At 32.1% G+C, this 19,564-nt stretch overlaps 1 protein-coding gene across 1 annotated transcript in view; it reads right to left on the minus strand.

Annotated features, from left to right (window-relative positions):
- The window catches only part of LOC139482921 (uncharacterized), a 73,398-nt gene that overhangs the window by 43,684 nt on the left and 10,150 nt on the right, over positions 1-19,564 (minus strand). The window contains exons 4-13 of the mRNA XM_071266947.1: positions 17,775-17,945; positions 17,021-17,161; positions 12,632-12,745; positions 11,654-11,911; positions 10,706-10,823; positions 8,937-9,159; positions 8,367-8,537; positions 4,970-5,321; positions 2,537-2,846; positions 1,525-1,645 (exon numbers count right to left, since the gene is read on the minus strand). Of these exons, the coding sequence (XP_071123048.1) occupies positions 1,525-1,645; positions 2,537-2,846; positions 4,970-5,321; positions 8,367-8,537; positions 8,937-9,159; positions 10,706-10,823; positions 11,654-11,911; positions 12,632-12,745; positions 17,021-17,161; positions 17,775-17,945 (1,979 nt within the window). The remainder of the gene's footprint in view (positions 1-1,524; positions 1,646-2,536; positions 2,847-4,969; positions 5,322-8,366; positions 8,538-8,936; positions 9,160-10,705; positions 10,824-11,653; positions 11,912-12,631; positions 12,746-17,020; positions 17,162-17,774; positions 17,946-19,564) is intronic.

The raw sequence follows: 19,564 nt of genomic DNA on the forward strand, positions 1-19,564 counted from the left end.
GTTGTCATCGTAATGTTATATTTCACATGGCTTTAAAAGGGGAGGTTTGGCATGCCACAAAACCAGGTTCAACCCGCCATTTTTTTCTTTAAAAATGTCCTGTACCAAGTCAGGAATATGGCCATTGTTATATTATAGTTTGTTTCCGTGTGTGTTACATTTTAACGTTGCGTCGTTTGTTTTCTCTTATTTTTTAGTGTAAATTCACATTGCGATAAGATGTGTCACGGTACTTGTCTATCCCAGATTCATGTATTTAGTTTTGATGTTATATTTGTTATTCTCGTGGGATTTTGTCTGTTGCTTGGTCCGTTTCTGTGTGTGTTACATTGTAGTGTTGTTTCGTTGTTCTCCTCTTATATTTAATGCGTTTCCCTCAGTTTTAGTTTGTTACCCCGATTTTGTTTTTTGTCCATGGATTTATGAGTTTGAACAGCGGTATACTACTGTTGCCTTTATTTTCTAATATAGATTAGACTGTTGGGTTTCCCTAACTGAATGGTTTTACACGAGTCATTTTGGGGGCCCATTATAGCTTGCTGTTCAGTGTGAGCCAAGGCTCTGTGTTGGAGAATGTACTTTGGCCTAGGGCTATAATGGTTTACTTTTACAAATTGTGACTTGGATGGAGAGTTGTCTCATCGGCACTCATACCACATCTTCTTATATCTATATATGGTATGTCAATGGCATACTGGATATTTCAAAGGGTTTTCAAAGTGATTTCTGAATCAACTTTGAGAGAAAAACCTTCCATGACCACTAATTAATATAGTCAACCTGTTAGTTAAAGAGTTGTTTCTGATTTTTAAACATTTTTAAAGGTTTTTAACCAGCAGCTGCTACAAAACTGTAGTTGCCAGCATGACTTTAAGCATTATCAACAGCTCAAGGCTTTCCTATTCCTACTTCTAGGATTTGTTTCTTATCTGTTATCCATATGCTTTCACCTAAGTATTATCAGCTAAGCAATTTTCTTATCACAGACACTCTGCTCTTGTGTATTGCCTTCTTTAAAATTATATGTATTTATAACTTACAGAAGAATGACCCTGAGCTATTATATCTTCATGTTATAACTTACAGAAGAATGACCCTGAGCTATTATATCTTCATGCTATGACTTACAGAAGAATGTCCCTGAGCTATTATATCTTCATGTTATAACTTACAGAAGAATGTCCCTGAGCTATTATATCTTCATGTTATAACTTACAGAAGAATGTCCCTGAGCTATTATATCTTCATGTTATAACTTACAGAAGAATGTCCCTGAGCTATTATATCTTCATGTTATAACTTACAGAAGAATGTCCCTGAGCTATTATATCTTCCTGTTATAACTTACAGAAGAATGTCCCTGAGCTATTATATCTTCATGTTATAACTTACAGAAGAATGACCCTGAGCTATTATATCTTCATGTTATAACTTACAGAAGAATGTCCCTGAGCTATTATATCTTCATGTTATAACTTACAGAAGAATGACCCTGAGCTATTATATCTTCATGTTATAACTTACAGAAGAATGACCCTGAGCTATTATATCTTCATGTCCATGAAGAACTTCAGTTTTACTGTCATATAATCTCCAATACACAGAATCCAAGCCACTGTGTACATCGTAGGCTTCCCATTCAATCCTGTGGATAAATAAATCAAGCTTATTAAAGAGTACTGTCTACTAAGCTAGAAAACTACTCCACACATTAAAAAGTACTGTCTACTAAGCTAGAAAACTACTCCACACATTAAAAAGTACTGTCTACTAAGCTAGAAAACTACTCCACACATTAAAAAGTACTGTCTACTAAGCTAGAAAACTACTCCACACAAAGTACTGTCTACTAAGCTAGAAAACTACTCCACACAAAGTACTGTCTACTAAGCTAGAAAACTACTCCACACACTGAGATTTGAATATGGTAGTTACTAAACATCCTGAAACACAGCAAATCAATGGTAGTTACTAAACATGCTGAAACACAGCAAATCAATGCATCAAGTTGAAAATATAAATTAAATAAATATGAGATTGACACAAAAATTAAATGATGATTTGTTCAATGCCCATCTTCTGGTCTTTAGTTATTGTCCAGTTATACCTCTTCTCTTTACTTGTAAACTTATCGTTGTTTGGACTGATGACAATAAAGTGTGAAACCTAAGTACCTGTTCTCTAAGGAACCAAACAATTAAATAAACTGTAATTTATAGAATAAATAGCATTAAAAAACAGAAAGGGGGGGGGGGGGGGAAATAAACCACAAGAATGTGTTCATGCCCCACTTGCACTATGATTTTCTATGTTCAGTGGACCATGAAATTAGGGTCAAAACTCTAATTGGGCATTAAAATTAATAAGGTCATATGCTAGGGAACATATGAACTAAGTGTCAAGTTGATTGGATTTCAACTTGACCAAAAACTTAAACCTGAAGCGTCACAGAGGTACAAATGGAAGGACAAATGAACAGACACACACATCAACAAAAAACATAATGACCCCAAGTTTTGTCTTAAAAACTACTTACGTCATCTTTGTAAAATCCTCAAAACTGTGGACGCTAACATTTAACCTATCCCCTATTGTTAACCATAAGTTTTCTACAATAGGAGGAGTGGCATCTCTGTACACCACAATTGTTTCTTGGTTAATCTTGTCCAGTATATCAATAGCTTTAACTGTAGCTGTCAACTGGTCTCCATCAGCCCAGTCTAATGTCAGGATGTCATACTGGTTATATATATTGGAGACAGAGGTGAAAGGTCGTGAGTCCTTGACACTTGTAGTTACTGAGTCACTACTGTTAACCTGGTATGATACTTGGAAATCAACAATGGCTGAAATAAAAATACTTCAAAATAAAAAAATTACTGACATACAAATAGTTATCAAAGGTACCAGACTTATAATTTAATACCCCAGACGCGCGTTTCGTCTACATAAAGCTCATCAGTGACGCTCACATCAAAATAGTTATAAAGCCAAACAAGTACAAAGTTGAAGAGCATTGTGGACCCAAAATTCCAAAAAGTTATATATGCCAAATACATTGTTTAAGATCTAAAACTATAATATGAGGATCAAGTAGTGGCTGCAACAGTATCACACAGACCAACTATAAATATATATATATAATATACTGTCAAAGCATTTAAAACTCACATCAGTATTCAGTTAGCATCCAATAGTTATATCTTGTTAAATATTACAAATATGATCAGCAAAGATATAATAATGTTTACTGGAATGTGCAAATTGTATTTGATTTGTAAATTTTTTAACATAAATTAATGGAGACATTTGCCTAATCTTTTCTTATGATTATACTTCAAAAAACAGCTAAGTACATCCATAACAAATAGACTACAGTTTAAAAGGTGTGGTAATTAAACCAAATTTAGAAGTTTTTAAGATATAACCATATCTCTTATACAGTTTTATTAATTATTGTTCCGCCCTAATAATTCCTGTTACATCCTAAATCTTACCGTGCACATTATTAATTATTGTTCCGCCCTAATGAATTCTGTTACATCCTAAATCTTACCGTGCACATTATTAATTATTGTTCCGCCCTAATGAATCCTGTTACATCCTAAATCTTACCGTGCACATTATTAATTATTGTTCTGCCCTAATGAATCCTGTTACATCCTAAATCTTACCGTGCACATTATTAATTATTGTTCTGCCCTAATGAATCCTGTTACATCCTAAATCTTACCGTACACATTATTAATCATTGTTCCGCCCTAATGAATCCTGTTACATCCTAAATCTAACCGTACACATTATTAATTATTGTTCCGCCCTAATGAATCCTGTTACATCCTAAATCTTACCGTACACATTATTTATTATTGTTCCGCCCTAATGAATCCTGTTACATCCTAAATCTTACCGTGCACATTATTAATTATTGTTCCGCCCTAATGAATCCTGTTACATCCTAAATCTTACCGTGCACATTATTAATTATTGTTCCGCCCTAATGAATCCTGTTACATCCTAAATCTTACCGTACACATTATTTATTATTGTTCCGCCCTAATGAATCCTGTTACATCCTAAATCTTACCGTACACATTATTAATTATTGTTCCGCCCTAATGAATCCTGTTACATCCTAAATCTTACCGTACTCATTATTTATTATAGTTCCGCCCTAATGAATCCTGTTACACTTAAATCTTACCGTGCACATTATTAATTATTGTTCCGCCCTAATGAATCCTGTTACATCCTAAATCTTACCGTACTCATTATTTATTATAGTTCCGCCCTAATGAATCCTGTTACACTTAAATCTTACCGTGCACATTATTAATTATTGTTCTGCCCTAATGAATCCTGTTACATCCTAAATCTTACCGTACTCATTATTTATTATAGTTCCGCCCTAATGAATCCTGTTACATCCTAAATCTTACCGTACACATTATTAATTATTGTTCCGCCCTAATGAATCCTGTTACATCCTAAATCTTACCTTGCACATTATTAATTATTGTTCCGCCCTAATGAATCCTGTTACATCCTAAATCTTACCTTGCACATTATTAATTATTGTTCCGCCCTAATGAATCCTGTTACATCCTAAATCTTACTGTGCACATTATTAATTATTGTTCCGCCCTAATGAATCCTGTTACACTTAAATCTTACCGTCCACATTATTAATTATTGTTCCGCCCTAATGAATCCTGTTACATCCTAAATCTTACTGTGCACATTATTAATTATTGTTCCGCCCTAATGAATCCTGTTACATCCTAAATCTTACCGTACACATTATTAATTATTGTTCCGCCCTGATGAATCCTGTTACATCCTAAATCTTACCGTGCACATTATTAATTATTGTTCCGCCCTGATGAATCCTGTTACATCCTAAATCTTACCGTGCACAGTATTAATTATTGTTCCGCCCTAATAATTCCTGTTACATCCTAAATCTTACCGTGTACATTATTTATTTGAACATTAGTTCTGTCTCCATACAAATCTTCATACACCACAATTTTATCTGGTGCATATGTCTGTACAAGGTTCAACCATTTATTAGTTTTATGTCTGATATTTATAAATCTATCTTTCCAATCGACCTTGACCTGGTTTGTATCCTTGGTAACCCAAGTGTATGATGTATCTTTAGAAGCAGTTGAACAGTATGTCGGCTGATTGCCCTGGATATCCACCACAGACTTGTCATCATACAGGAAAAGATTTCTGCTGGTTTTAAAATTTTCAGCTTTATCATAGGCAATAAGATGTAGGGAATACATTCCAGGTTCCGTCAAAACTACAGATCCCTAAAATACAAGTTATCATCAACAAATAAATTCAGACTGGTTTTATGTTGTGTATATAAACCCTTATATTTTACAGTTTTTTAGCATGTTAGAGTTTTGATTGTCATAGGCCAAAATATATACATATCACAAAAAAATAGTTTAAACGATTACCAAATGTATGAATCAAAATACTGCTTATAGAGCAAGAACAATGGTATCAATAATTTAAGTGTGACCTATATTTGCCAACTTCTAAATCATTTGGTCTTGGTTGGAGAGTTGTCTCATTGGCAATCATACAATATCTTCTTATTTTCATGTTGTATTGAAAATACATTCGCTCCAAAGTATAAGGAACACTTTACTAAAAGAGGATTCAGTGATTGGTACCCTTGTACTAACAAAAGATTCATTGATTGGTACACATGTACTCACCGAGATTGGTACATTTGTGCTTACAGAGGATTCATTGATTGATACATTTGTACTTACAGAGGATTCAGTGATTGGTACACTTAACTTGTACTCACAGAGGATTCAGAGATTGGTACATTTGTACTTAGAGAGGATTCATTGACTGGTACACTTGTACTCACAGAGGATTCATTGATTGGTACATTTGTACTTACAGAGAATTCAGTGATTGGTACAGTTGCACTTACAGAGGATTCAGTTATTGGTACAGTTGTACTTACAGAGGATTCATTGACTGGTACATTTGGCCCGAGAACACAGTTATTTCGTAGTGCATTTCTTTTAGACAATAAATTCAAATTAAAAAAATCGCACCTGCTCTTTCTCAAAAAGGATTTTTACAGTGTAGTGTACTACCAGTGAGACAAATAATATCAAAATTATAGAAACTTCTACCAGCTCTAACTCAAAATATTGACAATTCTGTGTTAAGGGGGTGTAAAATTCAGTTTGACAGCTTCAGACGTGCTAAAATTTGACCTTTTAGAACTGGACCAATTTACTTCTTAACATAAAGATTCAGCACCCAATTTTTTTTTACATGTAATTACATCCCCCTTCTTGATATTTCATGCATTTAATATCAAGAAATAAATTGGGAAAGTGTATCAAATAAGACATGCAAGTTATACACTGTTTACACTAGGGACTATATTCGTAGACAACGAAAACCAAAGGACGATAACTGTGTCCTTGGACCTAATAGGACAGAAAGACTTGACCAATCTTTATAAAACTTTGCATAACCTAAGCTTAGGCAATTGTGAGATAGGTTGCCAAGTTTCATGGCCATATGACATATATTAGAGACACTAGGGTCATTTTAATATAGACATTTGAATGTTTATTTTTGACGTGTAAATCAAATATCTTCAACTGTCAAGATTTTGGCCTTAAAATTTGAAATTTTGCAAAAATTTGCTTTTTAAATGCTCTTGAATATCAAATATTAAGTATTAAAAGCATCTGAACACTCTTTTATTTATCAGATGTATTGTAATTATTCCAAAGTTAAATTTATATAAGCCTATGCCTGAAAATAGAGATTTTCCAATTTAGGGACGCCTTATATAAATATGCATTTTTCTCAGCCAATTTGAAGATTTTGAAGTTTTTTATGCCTAATTTATTCTTTCATATATATAAAATGTACTTTAAATGTATAGAAAAGTGTCAAAAAGCATACCACATGAGTATAAAATGGTCTTGGGCCATGTAGTACTGAGAATTATTTAGAGTCGATTTAGGCGGTAGCCCATATTGACATATAAAAATGCACACAGAAGCTATTAGAAATGAAAATGTGTAACTTTTTGCTCATTTCTATGCTAAGGCGTTATGATACAAGAAGTCTAATTGCAAAAGGACTCTTGCATTTAATTTTTTTAGAAACAATATGGTCTGATGGCCAGTTTTTTCACTTTTCAATGGAAAACTTGCATTTAGTTTTAGCCTTAATAGGCATAAAGTTGGACCACTTACTATCATACAGAGAAAAAAAATGGTAGCCTATGAAAGGAGTAAGGTGTACTGAGTATAATAAAGTGCTTTTTTTACAGATTTAGTGAAATATTTGTGATGGACTACAGATTTGATGTACAAAGCTCTTCACATTTTACATACATCTATTAGGCCGTTTAACCATGGCCGTGAATACAAATATCTGCACTTTTTTTCTGTGATAATCTACTTTTCTCTATATCCAGAGTTCACAAATGGTTAATTAAATTTGATTTAATCATAGAAACACAAATATCAGGAACAAAAAAGCTGTCAGATAGAAAGTCAGCATGCCTCTTAGCCATAAAATGTAAACTGCTTTAAAATGCTTATTATAGCCGTAGAATGCCAAAATGGCACATTTTAACAGAATTTCTGTAAACCAAAGATGTAAATCCTTTACTTTGATTGAGTTTGACAAACTGAAACCAGCAAATCATTCAGGAAAGTTGCCAAAGTACAGAATCTAGATTTCAGGAATCCATCTCTTAGGCCCGAGAACACAGTTATTTCGTAGTGCATTTCTTTTAGACAATAAATTCAAATTAAAAAAATCGCACCTGCTCTTTCTCAAAAAGGATTTTTACAGTGTAGTGTACTACCAGTGAGACAAATAATATCAAAATTATAGAAACTTCTACCAGCTCTAACTCAAAATATTGACAATTCTGTGTTAAGGGGGTGTAAAATTCAGTTTGACAGCTTCAGACGTGCTAAAATTTGACCTTTTAGAACTGGACCAATTTACTTCTTAACATAAAGATTCAGCACCCAATTTTTTTTTACATGTAATTACATCCCCCTTCTTGATATTTCATGCATTTAATATCAAGAAATAAATTGGGAAAGTGTATCAAATAAGACATGCAAGTTATACACTGTTTACACTAGGGACTATATTCGTAGACAACGAAAACCAAAGGACAATAACTGTGTCCTTGGACCATTTGTACTTACAGAGGATTCAGTGACTGGTATACATGTACTGACAGAGGATTCAGTGCTTGCTACATTTGTACTTAGAGAGGATTCATTGACTGGTACAGTTGTACTTACAGAGGATTTAGTGATTGGTACAGTTGTACTTACAGAGGATTCAGTGATTGGTACACTTTTATTTGATGAGACTAAAGATCCACCCGAACCAGCGCCGTCAATCAATATTGAACCATCCACTCCAAGGTCAAACAGGTCATATTCATAATGGTCTAGTCCTGCTAAATCATCTGACCATCCTCCCCATGTAAAACTTAGATTAGGCTACAACAGATACATATATACACTAGCATTTAAACAACTGATGCCAAGAGAAATGAATATCTGTTTTAGCCAATAATTCATTTCCATGTCCTTTTATACTGACAACTTTTTGTCAAATAATACTTAATACTTGTTAACCTCTATATAAACATATTTATCTCAAAATATAATCATGTTAACTACCGATCTTCTCTATTTTTAGAACTTATGAAATAATTGATGAAGAAGTATTTTTAACCTGATTATTAATGTTATGCAGCTATCAATGCAGTAACATTGCAAACATTTCTGAACAGTAATTAGTTGTATTAGTATTTTGGAAATTTATACTGATTAGATATCTGGCATACTAAATAAGATTCCTTGTAGTATCTATAATAAATGATGACCAATACTTACATTTTCAGTTAAATCATCTACAATATTTAGAAATGGAGTACATGAAGTTCCTGACGTCAAAGAACAATGGTATGGGTTCTCTAAATCCCAATGGAACTCAAACTCCCGTGTCAGGGTTTGTCCAGAATAATAATAAGTCTTTTTCACAGAATCTGTGGAACTAGAGTCACGGTTGGCCACACTCACATAACCTCCATTGGTCGAGGAGAATTCAGCAACTACTCTGGAAAATGATTTACAAATCAACATGATTTCAGACAACATATTTAAGTTGTAGATAGTTTTTCTATATTTTCTGACAGTTGACAATTTCACAAACATCAAACTCACAACTTTAAGAAACCTTGCTTGTTTAGTGTTGATGAGTTGCTGTCGCACAGTCTCACTGACAAGTACCCCATTATTTTATTTATTGATAAAATGTTCAATTTAAAGAATTTAAAGAAACATAAAGATATCAATATTATGAATAGTGTAGTATTGGTAGGGCATACCTGTCAACTGACCCGGATTCTGTGGGTGTGACCCGAGATTTTCACAATTCTGAGGGATCACCCGGATCACCCGCCGGGTCATTGAAATAACCCGGGAATTCCTAAAATGACCCGATTTCACCCGTATTTCTTAGCCTTGAGATTGATTTTCATAAGTAATATTCCTTTGAAATACCGGCAAATTCGTAATTCTTCCATGAACAGGCAGTTCATCTAGCTATGTCAACTGTCAAATTAAGTGACCCATTAAGTGCATGGCTTCACTTGACAGCTTTGATGTCAAACACACTGTTAATTCACACCAATTACCTTAGCTTTAGGTCGTAAATAAATTGCACTGCTGGTTTAGAAAAATATTTGAACTAGATTTACTTCCCCTTATTTTTCACCATTCAAAATTATTCCTTATATTTACGTTTTATGAGTGAAAAAGATTAAATCATAAAAATATAAAATTCAAATACATATTGAAAAATGACTTTTCATTATTTTTATACCTTTATAGAATTTTTTTAAAAAGTTGAAAATTATTTTTTACATTTATACTTCCTTTCACTGTATTACTATATTTTATCATAGTCTAATTTCCTTGTCAATTGAATGATGAATGTTCATACATGTAATACCTCTACATGGTATGTTTAAAGGATACTTATCCAGTAGTCTGATTTTAAAATTACAATTGAAAAATAAATTTTAGATGATGACAAAAAGTAAAGGACATAAGACTGTGATACACAAGTTTATAAAAATCTTTAAAAGTGTAATGAAATAATAATAAATAAGATTTAAAGTGAACATGCATTGATGTTTTGGTATCTTTGATATACATTATAAGAAAATGTACCATAAATACTGAAATTCAGCTCGAAAAAGTTTGTACGCGTTATGACCTGAGATTTGATTCTTCAATGCAGGTCATGACCTGCATTTTCATCGTCACAGGTTGACAGGTATGTGGTAGGGTTAGTTTTAGTTCATCAGATAGACCATCTAGAAATGTCCTGAAGAACTACCCAGGAGTCAGCTTTGGAAGGGTTAGTTTTAGTTCATCAGATAGACCATCTAGAAATGTCCTGACGAACTACCCCGGAGTCATCTTTGGAAGGGTTAGTTTTAGTTCATCAGATAGACCATCTAGAAATGTCCTGAAGAACTACCCAGGAGTCAGCCTCTTCCTGTCTAACAGAATAAAACATTGATTTCTAAAATTACTGTAAGAAAAAAGTAACCATTTAATTAAAAAGTTTGTATACCATACCCATATTAACATACCTATCATTATGAGTAAAGGACCAAACGTTGAAGGAAAAGCTGCATTCTTTAAAGTCTACAGGTTGATTTCTGTCCATACCATTACAAGTCTTCGTCTGTTCGGAAACATATGTTGAGCCTATAAACACAATCTTATACTATAGGAATTGAATGACATTCTATTTATTGCAACTTTTTGGTCATGGTTATTATAGCATGAAGTTCCATTCAAATTGGACTGTTAAAAAAATGAGAAGAAAATTTTATTCTTGTCCATTATGTTTAAAATATGTAAAAATTCATAAAACAGAGAGTTGATTAGTAATGAATCTGATATATGTTACAGTATGTAAAATTAAAGGGCTGTGGTATGATTGCCAATGAGACAACTTATTATCCACCAGACAGACAGACAGGAGTGCAACAGTATATTCAACCCTCCTTCAATGTAAATATATAAACTTACAAAACCATTGAAGGAGTGTTATACAGCATCAATAAACCAAAAGTAGTCTTAAATTAAAGAGCAGGGAAGCTCTCAGGGAAAAGAGGGCCATTGTTTATATTTTTTCAGGTATCATATGATATTTTTGGGATATATTTCATTATACTGATATTTGCTAATTTTAAAGGGTATAAATAAAAAAAGGGAGAAATCTAAATACAATAATTGTACGAGAAACAGACTAGAGGAGAATAAGTTAAAACCAAATTTGTTTATTCAAATAAGTTTTCCTGATGAAGGTTTCTAGCTGGTTCTCTCTGAAATTCCAGCTTCCTCCACCAACAAAACATTCAGTAATAATAAAGCTGACAGTTCCTATGACCTATGTGGCATTTAACACCAGCAATCAATCACTCATTTATGACATCCTTTTTTAACTGTTTCAATAAGTATACAATTAGTTAAAACCACATATATTAAGCGGCCCTATGAAAGCCACTTAAACAAAACTCATTAAAAAATACCTTTGTAATATGAGAGAGTTGCTTTTTCCTCAATGACACCAACTCGGAAATATTTCACGTAATGTTGAGCATCTCTGTTATCAGCTGGCTGCAAATACTTTGCTGTTTCAACTACTGAAATACTACTATATGCAGCAAAGTTTGTCCAAATAGTTGAATGGCCAGTAGTGACCCAGTTTGGATCATTCTCTAGAACATGATGTCCTCCATTGTCAGAAAATTTACAGTGATTATACTCTATTGTTGGTGTGTTGTCAACTAAAAAGAATAATTAAATTAAAAATTACTTTCTTTCAATCAGGGATAGTTATTTTATTGTACAAGACATGTTAATTTGTAATGTGTGTTTTTTTCTTGTTTTAAATGCATGTGAGTTTTTAGTGTTTTAAATAAATGAAGGGCTGCCCTTCAATAAGGATAAATGGTGAAAAACAATAACAATATTTTCTATGGTGGTCTGCATGTGACCAGGGTCACAAGTCCAAGGGACAAATGTTCCCTTATAATTATGGCAGAAAATTTTGAACTTTCAATAAAAAAGTTAGAGTAAATTAATATTATAACATAATTTGTCAGTGTCCCCTTTTTAAACTTTTGAATCATGTCATGGTCCATAGGTTCACCTGAAAATCTCATTCCAAAATTTGTATACCTTGAAGTCAAGCTAACACATAAATTCCTATCTTTATCAGTCCAAAATAAAATATGTTTGCTTCATGTTTCCCTACCTGCCATAATTTTAATTTCCTATATATATATATACATTGTTGGGTTGACATTTAGACGAGTTGTATATATATTATATATATATATACCCTAAATTTTTAGCGATTTTGAAGTGTTAAAGCACTGATTAAAGTTAAAATGTGTCCTCAGTATATTTTGTACAAAACATAATCTAGTAAATATTTACTTAAAGGGAACACCAGGTATATGTTCTATATGATAAAGACCTGTGCCCCATAATTATATACTCACTGTTTTCACAATGTGTTCCACTAAAGTTATCAGCACACACACAATTACTGGCGAGTTCATTAGTACAAGTTCCAGGGTAACATCTAGTACTATCTGTTCTCCATGAACAAGCCTCTGCAAAAATAGAATACTTTGTCATATGATACAACAAAGATATCACAGATGGGTGTGATAATTCAGAATATATCCTAGTAGATATCTGCCACATGATTCAGGTAACAACAAAGATATCACAGATGGGTGTGATAATTCAGAATATATCCTAGTAGATATTCTGTCACATGATTCAGGTAACAACAAAGATATCACAGATGGGTGTGATAATTCAGAATATATGCTAATAGATATTCTGTCACATGATTCAGGTAACCACAAAGATATCACAGATGGGTGTGATAATTCAGAATATATCCTAGTAGATATTCTGTCACATGATTCAGGTAACAACAAAGATATCACAGATGGGTCTGATAATTCAAGTTATTGCTGTAGGGAAAAGAACCTTTGCAAAAAATCCATCTATACAAATTCAGCAAAATATTTTATCATGTGAAGAAACAGTAAAGTTACTTTGAATTGATATTGATTACCAACTAAAATTTGATGCACATATAAGTAACTTGTGTAGAAAGGCATCACAACAGCTGAATGTTCTCAAGAGAATTGGATCATTTGTAAACAGATTAAATAAACTTACAATTTTTCATACTTTTATTTTGAGTAATTTTAATTTTTGCCCTTTGGCTTGGCATTTTTGTACAGAGAAAAATTCTAAAAAACTTGAAAAAATACAAGAGAGAGCATTAAGATTTGTATATGACCACTACTTATCATCCTCTGAAACTCTTCTTGAAAACGCAAAGGTTCCAACCCTACAAGTAAGACGCATCAGGACAATGGCACTTGAGACTTATAAAATTTTAAATAATTCGGCTCCTGTATGTTTACAAAATTTACTCAAAATTAAACACACTAAATATTCTTTTAGATACAGTAATATTTTGGATATACCACAGGTAAGAACTACCTCATATGGAAAAAAATCTTTTAGTTTTGCTGCTGCTTCTTTATGGAATAGCTTACCAGACCACTTCAGGACTGTTAACAGCTTCTCACATTTTAAGAGTCTTGTTCAGTCCTGGAGTGGAACAGAATGTTTTTGCTCTGCCTGTAGATAACTAATGTGTTACAATATTTATGCTTTTTATGCTGCATTAACAGCTTGCTTTGCAACTGAAATTTTTGTTCTTAATTTTTAAAATTTGAAAGATTTGAAATTTTTACTTTATAAATCATAAATTATTTAAAAAATAATTTTTAACAGAAATTTTTTTTAAATTTTAGTGCTCTATATATATGTTTTGGTATTTTGCAAGATACATGTATATGCTATTAGCTTAGAGTTAATTTTTGGTGCTGCTTTTTATTATTTATTGCATGCTGCATGCCTTGTTTTATTTGTTATTGCATATGTTTTTATATTCGGTGAAAAGCTCATTAGAGCTTATGTTTATATTGTTCGTCAATATGCCGAATCCAAATAAAGTTTTACTTACTTACTTACTTACTTAATTCAGAATATATCCTAGTAGATATTCTGTCACATGATTCAGGTAACAACAAAGATATCACAAATGGGTGACCTGGTGTGATAATTCAGAATATATCCTAGTAGATATTTTGTCACATGATTCAGGTAACAACAAAGATATCACAGATGGGTGTGATAATTCAGAATATATACTAGCAGATATGGACCATAATTTGGTATTCGGCCTTTGGTTTCTTTTTGTATCCTTTTTTATAAGTTCTAAAACTTTAACTTTTATTCCGTGGGTTGTGTTGGTGTTAGAATAGTATTAATGGAACAATTGAGTTTTTCAAGAAAAAAATAATACATTTTGATTCACCGTTTACATGAAAGTAAACCAAACAGGAAACCAATCTTTATTTTCTTTATTTTGTACAATATATTTCAAAAGACATAAATGAACACCATTACTAATGTTACTTGCTTCATGTTAATGTTTAAAATTTATTTTCAATGTTTAATTAAAGTTTTTTTTAAACGCGACAGGAAACCATAAGAAACCGAAAGCATTTTTTTAGTTTTATTTTATTGCAAAATCTGCTTAAAATAGTCTGAACAGTATACTTTTTCTTAAAATCCATCTTAAACGTAACAGTATTATAAAACTCCTAAATATGTGCTTGTTTTGAAAACAATTAGTACAATTTATTCAGAAATTTCCATATTTTCTTCATTGATACAGGATACCATAATCGTTGTATCTTGATGTTTTAGCCAAAAAAATGTATTTATATTTGGTTTTGAAATTCCAGTTATATACAATTTATTCCAAATCATTGGCAATGTAAAATTCTTTAAATCCAGTAAAGAAAAAAACTTTTAACTTGGAATTAAAATCTTTAAAATAGGCACCATGTGATATTTGTGACCTGTACACCATCTACATGGTTTCCACATTTTAACCTACTTTAGAGGGCTAAAATCAATAAAGTACTTCCTTTCAAGTCATGCATGGTAAAAGTTTACTTCTCCTTTGACAAGTTTATTGCGTTCCTGAAAAGTATTTGCAGAACATGAATAAAAAAAAATAATTAAAAATTGTGACAAAGATACCAACTTTGTACATTCCAAGTGTAACGGTATATTAACATGCATTTTTTATTAAGTTATCTTTATTCACCTAAAATATCCAGTAATATTTACTGCTGAAGCAAAATCAATCCAACGAGCATCGGCACAATGATAAGAGACGTAATGTCAATTGAATTTTCCAAGGACCCTTTACATCATTATCAGGAAACAAAGTGTGTCATAACATCTGTCAAATCTGAAATTGATTTTGTCAAGTCATTTGGCATTTATTTTCACACAAGATCGTATGTAACATTATGCACATAGGAAAAACAATAGACCCCTGGTGCAATCTCTTTGAAAATTGTATTTTCCTTTTTTAAACAAGACGAAACAAGTCTACAGATTATGTTTGCTAACATCCCGTTGGAAACAAAAACAATGTTTAGACCTAGTATTTCATACATCCGGCCGTAAGGGCTTGATCACATGTTAGTCACATGTTTCACGTATGACCGGAAATGATTAGAACTTAACGACAAAAACAATTTTAATAAAAGAAAAGGAAATAACTGGACCTCTTTTTCGTTTGAAATGTAACGCATAACGATAACGCCATTTTCTAACTTAATTATTAGGAAGAACAAAACTAGAATGTAAATCATCTCTGATTTACCTGTTTGAACATCTCGCGAGAGTTGATATTTGCATATTGTTATAAAGAATTCTATTACAACAAAGCAGATTACATCATCTAAAATTTGCGTTACGAAATTGGAAACCAAAGTAACGCTAGTGTTCTTACACCTGCTACAGAAATACTTATAGTTCTCTGCATTTTCTTCTGACTATTCTTATTGGTCGATGTTCTTTATTATTTGAAAGCAAAAGTTACGAATTTGCCGGTGATGATTATCTATAAATCAGTCAGCGTTATGCACTTCGGAAGCGAAAAGTAACGCGAGAAACGACACAAAAATACTGTCGTATAATATTTGAAATTTGTTAATTTCAATTTTTTTTCTAGGGAAGAGTAGCATACACTTGTATGTTGATAAAAATAAAGGCATCTTTAGATGTAGTTACAACTTTTCTTACAGTAATACACATTTTTATCACTTTTCTATCGTTATAGGAAACGAGCCCAATAGCAAATTATGGTCCATATTCTGTCACATGATTCAGATAATAACAAAGATATCACAGATGGGTGTGATAATTCAGAATATATTCTAATAGATATTCTGTCACATGATTCAGGTAACAACAAAGATATCACAGATGGGTGTGATAATTCAGAATATATTCTCATAGATATTCTGTCACATGATTCAGGTAACAACAAAGATATCACAGATGGGTGTGATAATTCAGAATATATCCTAGTAGATATTCTGTAACATGATTCAGGTAACAACAAAGATATCACAGATGGGTGTGATAATTCAGAATATATACTAGCAGATATTCAGTCACATGGAATATTAAAATTGTATAGAGCTCAAGTGAAAAAAGTTGATGTGAAAACAGCATATTAACTAGAATTAGGTTATCCGGTGATCACTTGAAGAAAAACTCAATTAAAAGCAAATGTAAAAATCCAAATATAAGTCAAACTTAACAATTACTTCATAGTAATTACACATTAGCATGTATTTAATGGTAATGAAACATAAGCATGTATTTTATGGTAATTAAACTCTTTGGTTTAGTGGTACCCTAATCACTATCTGGAAACTGAAGAAAACCCAGCTTTTGAGGTGACTAAGGGGAATAACTCTACTTACTTTGACATTTTGTATTATCAAGATGTCTTGTGTAAGCTCTCCAATATGTGTTTGGTGTTATTTCCCCATCACACCATTCACAGATCTGATTGCTAGAGGTGGTACATCTTCTGTAGTTACAATGATCAATGGTCCCACATACTGTAAACATAAGAAAAGTGAAAAGTTCTATAGAAACATCTTCCCTTCTGCATCAATGATTTAATTATATTTTATCTGCCAGTATAGGCTTTCTTAGTGTACAATTAGCAATCAAAACTTAGAAAATTGTTGTTTAAGTCCTTCTGGATAGATTTGATTGGTGTAGTTGTATTAAGGTAGAACAAATGTACCAAACATCTTGACTAAAGTTAATTTAGCTTGTTTAATTCTCAAAAAATTTATTTGACCCTTTAAAATACTATCAAAATATCAAAAAACACTCACTTTATCAAAAAAATTTCTTTGGATAATAGCAGTTTGACAAATACTAATTTTGATCATAGAGAAACTTGATACTATGAGAATTTGTAATTATTTAAATGTTTTGAAAACTGTGTATTTCATAACAATTTCTAATTTGATTTTTCTTATATGTGACTGTGTTTGTATGTTTACCTTGTAATTGTTTGTTATATTTCATAGTATTTCATGAGGGCCTCAGAGAAGATAAGTGTTATAGCTAACTGTTTAACCCTCTTTAATTAAAATTTTCAGCTGATTTTTACAGAGTTATCTCCCTGTAGTACCACCTTAATAATCAAGTGATACTTACAGCGACAATATGGTCCATCGGAATAGAATCCTGGAGTGCAGTCAGTACAAACATTTGGAGATGAACAACTTCCTCCACTGTGGTAGACATTTCCTAGTTTTGTTATCTGATAGTCAGAAGAATATGTTATACCACAAGCACCAGTAATATCAGTTTTTCCGTCACAAATTGCTGAAAAGTAATTAGAAAGAGCTTATTAAGTAACATTGAAAATAATAAACAGACACACTTCATACACATTCAATGTTTTTGCTATCTTAGCTGAGGACTTCCCATATCAGAAATGAAATAACAGATCTAGTCACATAAGGACAGTTGTTATCAACTATAGAGACAAACTTTAGATTTGATGTGTTTTCTATTATTTCATTTAATACACATTTATATATAATCTAATAACATTCAAAAAGTACTTTATCATACCAATACCTTTCCATTCAAACGTACAAGATATTCATGACATGAAGTAAAAAAGAAATTAAAGAAATATTGCCGAAATGATAACTTACAGATCGAATTATGATAATATTCTGTCACATAATATTTTTTAAAATCTATACTGACAATCCATATAAAAAAATGCAATTAAAATGAAGCAAAGTTGACCTAAGATATATTGATTAATTAATTGATTGTTGTTTAATGCCACTGTCAGCACTATTGTGCTGTTTCATGGTGGTCTGATTTTTTGATGGTGGAAGCAGGAGTCCTCAAAGAGAACCACCGACCTTCAGTAGAAAAACTGACAATCCTAGTCAATTAAGATTGAAGTTGAGCACTACTGATGAGTAATTCAAACTGACAACCTGAGTAAACAGTGGACAAGGTAGTGATAGTACAGTAATTCTAATTATTAGCCACTCCCATACTGAGGCCTCTTTAGATGAATAAAGAAGCCTTTTTTAAACAAGAGTGTACACGCTGAAATGTCTCGCCTTTTCTACTAACCATTGATATTATGTTGATAGTCCTAAATATAAAGATGACAATACCAATACTAAAAATCCAGGCTAAAATAAGGCTTACACATAAACTTTAATTCAGTCAGGGACCCGTGATATCACGAGTGTGTTCTAGTAGTATTTGAAAACAGACCAAGAACAATTTTTTTTTAACATTGAACAATGAACCATAAAAATGAGGTCAAGGTCAAATAAAACATACAAGACTGACATGTACATTGTAAAATATTTTCATATACCAAATATAGTTGATCTATTGCATACAGTTCTAAAACAACAGACCAAAACAAAAAAAATCCACCGAACCATGAAAATGAGGTCAAGGTCAGATGACACCTGCCAAATGGACATGTATGTCTCACAATCATTTCATACACGAAATATAAGAAACCTATTGCCTTTAGTATCTCTGAGATATTGACTTAACCACGAAAACCTAATCTTGCTCACTGATCCATAAAATGAGGTTGAGGTCAAGTGAAAACTTTGTCTGACGGGCATGAAGACCTTGTATTAAAGGTAAGGTGCGCACATACCAAATATAGTTACTCATAATAAAAGAGAAATTAAGAATACTAAATATCTTTATTTTTCAAGAAGGCACTGAACTATAATAAAAATGCTTCGCTGAGCGCAACCTGATACGACCACAGAGGTCAAACCCTGAACAGTTGGGGCAAATTTGGACACAATATTCAAGCTTGATACTTTCTGAATTTGGATTGTGATCATTTTTGACATAATATATGTTTTTGACACAAAATAAATGTGGTCAATGATCTTACAAATATATTGCTCAATACTGTGCAATTGAAGATTTCATCTTGA

Source organism: Mytilus edulis, chromosome 7 (genome assembly GCF_963676685.1).
Source record: "Mytilus edulis chromosome 7, xbMytEdul2.2, whole genome shotgun sequence".
Lineage (NCBI taxonomy): Eukaryota > Metazoa > Mollusca > Bivalvia > Mytilida > Mytilidae > Mytilus > Mytilus edulis.